The sequence below is a fragment of the Amphimedon queenslandica genome, unplaced genomic scaffold (genome assembly GCF_000090795.2).
Source record: "Amphimedon queenslandica unplaced genomic scaffold, v1.1 AMPQUscaffold_12075, whole genome shotgun sequence".
NCBI classification, from domain to species: domain Eukaryota; kingdom Metazoa; phylum Porifera; class Demospongiae; order Haplosclerida; family Niphatidae; genus Amphimedon; species Amphimedon queenslandica.
The window spans coordinates 1-5,208 of NW_003547686.1; the positions used below are offsets into that span (position 1 = coordinate 1).

Sequence of the window (5,208 nt, forward strand, 5' to 3'; positions counted from 1 at the left end):
GGGAGGATGTAGTATACACTTTAATAGAAAAAGAATATCCTGAAAGTCGTACCAGTACATTAGAGGTAGTAAATTTAGCTTGATGAGCCGATCTTTATATGAAAGAACAGAGCCTGATAGGATGTACTTTGTCGCCCTTCTTTGAACAAGCTCTAGAACTCGGATATCTTTGAGATGCATTGGACTCCATACCTGTGAGCAGTAGCAGAGCTGTGACCGGACTAGTGTCAGGTATAGGACCCGCTTGAGACCAGAGTCAGCTGCACTGGGAATGTTTCTACGTACCATATATAGAGTCCGATACGCCTTGGAACAAATTTTCCTGTAATGAGCTGACCAAGATAAGTCTTGAGATACTATTACTCCGAGATCGCTTTGCGTCTCAACTTGGTCTAGTAGTAGATCGTCAATATAATATGTGGATTCGTTTCTGTTACGTAGTAGGGAGAAAGTGATGTGTGAGCACTTTGATGCATTTAGTCTGATACCCCATTCAGAGCACCAGTTCTTCAAGGAGGAGAGATCGGATGACAATAAGTCTCTATCTGTGAAAGAAGACAGTACTCTCAGAAATTTCATGTCATCAGCGAAAGAATATATAGTAGACGAAATTCTATTTGGGATGTCGTTGACATATACAAGAAACAACAAGGGTCCCAACACACTGCCCTGAGGGACACCTGATGTAACCTCAAGACATTTAGAACATTCCCCTTCGATGTAAGTGAGATGAAGTCGATCTGTCAGGTAACACTTGAACCACAACCATAGTGGCCCAGTAATGCCAATCATCCAAAGCTTGTAGAGCAATTCCTGGTGAGGCACTGAGTCAAAAGCCTTTTTGAAATCAAAATATAAGACATCCACCTCCTTCTTGCCCTCAACTCCAGAATAGATATCAGCAAAAAATGTAAGAAGCTGAGTTAGACATGATCTTTGTTGTAGAAAACCATACTGGTTTCTAGAGAGCTTCGGACGTATGAAGTTTATTAACTTATCATAAATTATAGACTCCAGAACTTTGGATAGGACACACAGCAGTGAGACAGGTCTATAATTACATACATTTGATCTATCCCCACTCTTATAGACGGGACAGATTTTATGCACCTTCCATTGATTGGGCATAGTATGGTACATCAAACAAGTTTGGTATAGAGAGGTGAGAGTAGGTATAAGAGGTCCAGCACATAGCTTGATAATGGTTGGATGTATATCATCTATACCTGTTGCCTTTGAAGTATCGAGAGCCATGAGTTTCTTAAACACATCATCAGCTGAGACAGTTAAATGATGTATCTGGGTCACTGGCGCAGGTAGATCAGAGAGAGGAGGAAGACAATAATCACTAGTAGTAAGTACAGAATGGAAGAACGAATTAAATAAATTTGCCTTATTCTTTGGGGTACTGGCAGATAAATCACCAAAGTGTACCACCTGAGGTATGGTAGTGACCTTGGACAGACGCGAAAGATAGGAGAAGAGAACCCCTGGTCGATCGTTGAATCTTGAGACCATGGCAGATAAATAGGTCTCTTTGGCTGACGCAATTTGACTCTGTAAATCACGCTCCATTAAAAATAGTTTGTCCACTTGGTGGTTTGTAGCCGTTCTATTAACTCTGCGTCTTAAGGATCTCACTTTGTGTATAGCACACCTGATCTCAGAAGTGTACCATCTGGGAGTTGGAGTAGTATGCAGCTTCACTTTACTAACAAATAAGTCACGTGACTCTAACATGACTCGGGTTATTGAGGACCAGACATTATCAATATTAGTGTTAAGGATGGGAGGGGCTGAATATAATGACAAGTAGTGATATAAACCGTCAGTGTCTACCTTATCATAACAGAAACACACTTTGCACTTGTTCTTAATTGGCTCAGGCCTAGATATTGTAATATAGAAGTCAATAAAGTAATGGTCAGAAATACCAGGGCATACATCCCTGCAGACTGACAGATTACATACTGACTCAGGACAATTTGTGATGACCAGATCAAGAATGTTGCCACTCTCATGGGTTGGGCTAGTAACAAGTTGAGCATAGTTCAACGAGAATAGCTTATTACAAAAAGAGCGTGAAGGTACTGAGGAGGCTGATAGAGAGCACCAATCAATATCAGGCAGATTAAAATCTCCCAGTAACAGCAACAGGGAATCCTCAGGTACTGCTAGCGAGAGATGGTGGAACAATGATAGCACAACTGTTACATCAGTAGGAGGAGGCAGGTAAACACAACAGACATAAACTGGCTTCATAAGATTTAACTCAACTATAATCAGTTCTATATCAGTAGCAGTATGAATATGTCTGGATGGGATAGTAGTGGACACCGCGAGAAGAATACCTCCACCAGTAGCATGAGACCTATCCCTCCGATGGATTGTATAACCAGTGGGTAGTATCTCAGCGTCAAATATTGAGGGAGACAACCATGTCTCAGTGAGACAAATGACATCAAGTGATCGACTATAAACAATGGATTGAAAAACTTCTAACTTGTTCTTGATGCTTCGAGCATCCCAAAGACTAAAAGAAACACGACTGTGACACCCACCTAGTCAGGACGAGTCCTGATTTGGCAAGGTTGGAGGAATAGCAGAGGAATTTGCAAGGCGTGAGTCATCTACTTGCAAAGAGCTTGAAGTCCCCTCCAGATCAGAGTCAGGACATAACTGAAACTCTTGATTTACCACTGAGCCAAACTTCTTACCATGAACATAGAGTGACAGATTTCCAGCCTTGATTACAGAGGGGTTCACACCAGATGAAATGAGGTCTCTACGCTGTTTCAAAAATTTAGACCTTGATTGACGGAGATGGGGAGGCAAGTCAGCCCTGATACCAATTGAAGGCTTATCTGCCAATCGGGACTTATTTGATAGAATACCAGAGACATCACATGAACGGTTGAGGGTAACTAACAATGGACGGGAGCGGTCAGATGAATACTTGCCCAAGCGGAGACAATCTCTAACAGTGTTCTCTGAGAAAATTGGTAAAAGAGGTGAGAACAGAGATGAAACCATGTCAAAGTCATGCTTCACCCTATCAGAGCGAGGGGTTTTGGGGGCACTCTCCTTTAAGCCAGTGACAACTAAATTGAATTTTTTATCAGGTTTCCGGTGAATATTAGCACTAGATTCTGTACTGGGTGCAGCATTTGTAGGCGTACTGCGAGTAGCTGACAGAGCAGCAGTATTTACCTCTTCAGGGATGGTGGATAAACGAGACTCTATGAGTAATTTAAGAGAGGAGAACTGTTTAGTAAGATCAGTAACCTCCTTCTTTAGAGCTGAAATCTCATTTGATTGGGCGTCAAGACGACATTGTGGGCAGCACCAAGTTTGAAGACCCTTGGCCTTTTCATGAGCAGACTTGGACAGCCCACCACAGCCCCTGTGGACCCACGCTTGACAGGTCCCTTCACAAAATATGGAATCATGGATAGCGTCATCAATACCATCATCACATATTGGACAGATACATTTGGATTTTTTACCAGACAGTCTCGAACCAGTAGAGGTCTTCTCAGTGGAAGCTGGAACAACTTTATCACGAGATTTAGTAGGCATTGTAGGTCCCAGTAATGGCAGGCAGCACTGAAGACCAAGACACGTGGATTCTTTGAGTTACGATCAGGCTACAAGAAGAAAACAAAAAAAACACTATACAGACTCAACACTGACGGCAACAACCTGAATTTGTGGCCGGTTAAAAGTGATTTAAACCGGCAAAAGAGCAAAGAGGACACAGGTTGGTCTCAGAGGAAAAAAGTAGTAGCCATAGATCGATCACGTGATTATTCAACTTTATAGTTGGAGTAGAGGACAAGAAAGCATTGAAAGAGATTTCCTTGTGTTGAGTAGCCATTACTGTAAATGTATAACAAGCCACACCTCAAGTCAAGCCTCACTGCAGTGCAGTGCAGTGTAACATCAGCACTCAGAGCACTGCGGCTGCCACTGAGATGTAAGCATAGACCAATGGCACATGTACATGTGCATCATGTAATCATGAACTAAAAACTGTTGCATTTAGTTATTTTTAAATGTGCATATATGTTCTTTTCATTGACGTAGATCTATTTGGTCTTTATGTACATGTACTTGATACTTGACTTGATACCAAATTCACAATGTAAAGTGTTTTTTTCTTATCTTCCTTCCTGTAGATTATGATCCCATCATTAAGAAACACAAATGCACCAATCCTTACATCACTTCACTAACATGTACACAATCTCAGCTACTGATTGGTACCTCCACTGGTGTCCTTATTACATTATCTCTAGTGGGAGGAGCTAGCACCCATCAACTCCACCCACTAATCAGAGGTCACGTTGATAGAGTGAGTACCCTGGTATCAGTTCCGCCCACACACACTAATAGTAATTATCAAGTGTTTATAAGTGGTGGCCATGGGCTGGAGGATATTAACAAAGCAAGAGCTAGTGATGATGTATCAGAGACTGAGGGCTGTCTTCTCTTTTGGTATTTATCGTCTACTAAGAATCAACAGCTGCACTGACTGACTGTCAACTGACTATCACATGATTAATAGCATTTTATTGTTTGTGTATAATGTATTGAGATAATAGTCACACGTATAATAACTTGGTATATAACTAATTATTGTTGAAAACTAAAAATTTCTAACTAATTGTTAAAAACTAAAACTTTCTAACTAATTGTTAAAAACTAAAACTTTCTAACTAATTGTTAAAAACTAAAACTTTCTAACTAATTGTTAAAAACTAAAACTTTTTAACTAATTGTTAAAAACTAAAACTTTCTAACTTTCTGTCTACAAAAAATATAATATGCTTTCAATATCCTTGTAATGAGGTGAAGCAAAACAAGTTTTTTCATGCTGTTTGTCTAGCCAGAGTTTCACTAGTGTATGATTGGTCACCAGAGATTCCATCAGCATCATTACTCCATCAGTATCAATGCTGGTATGATGGAGACGAAGGTACTTGAGTGTCTTGTTAATGAGTAAAAGTTTAGCCAGTGAACGAGCACTATCTGAAGTGATGCCAGGATTGTCATTAAGATGCAAGTTTTCGAGTGCTTCGTTATATAGCAGTGACTCTGCTAGTGCAATGACTCCATCATCACTCATTGAACCAGTAGTTAGGGCTAGAGTTGTTAGGGATTTGTCGGTTGATAGTTGAGAAGAAAATGAGAGAATATCACCACGTG

General features: G+C 40.5%; 1 protein-coding gene across 1 annotated transcript in view; it reads right to left on the reverse strand.

The window, feature by feature from the left end:
* Positions 1 to 4,810: 4,810 nt before the first annotated feature.
* Positions 4,811 to 5,208, reverse strand: part of LOC109588467 (uncharacterized) — a 2,084-nt gene continuing 1,686 nt past the window's right edge. Inside the window, exon 5 of the mRNA XM_020004632.1 lies at positions 4,811 to 5,145. Within this exon, the coding sequence (XP_019860191.1) occupies positions 4,811 to 5,145 (335 nt within the window). The remainder of the gene's footprint in view (positions 5,146 to 5,208) is intronic.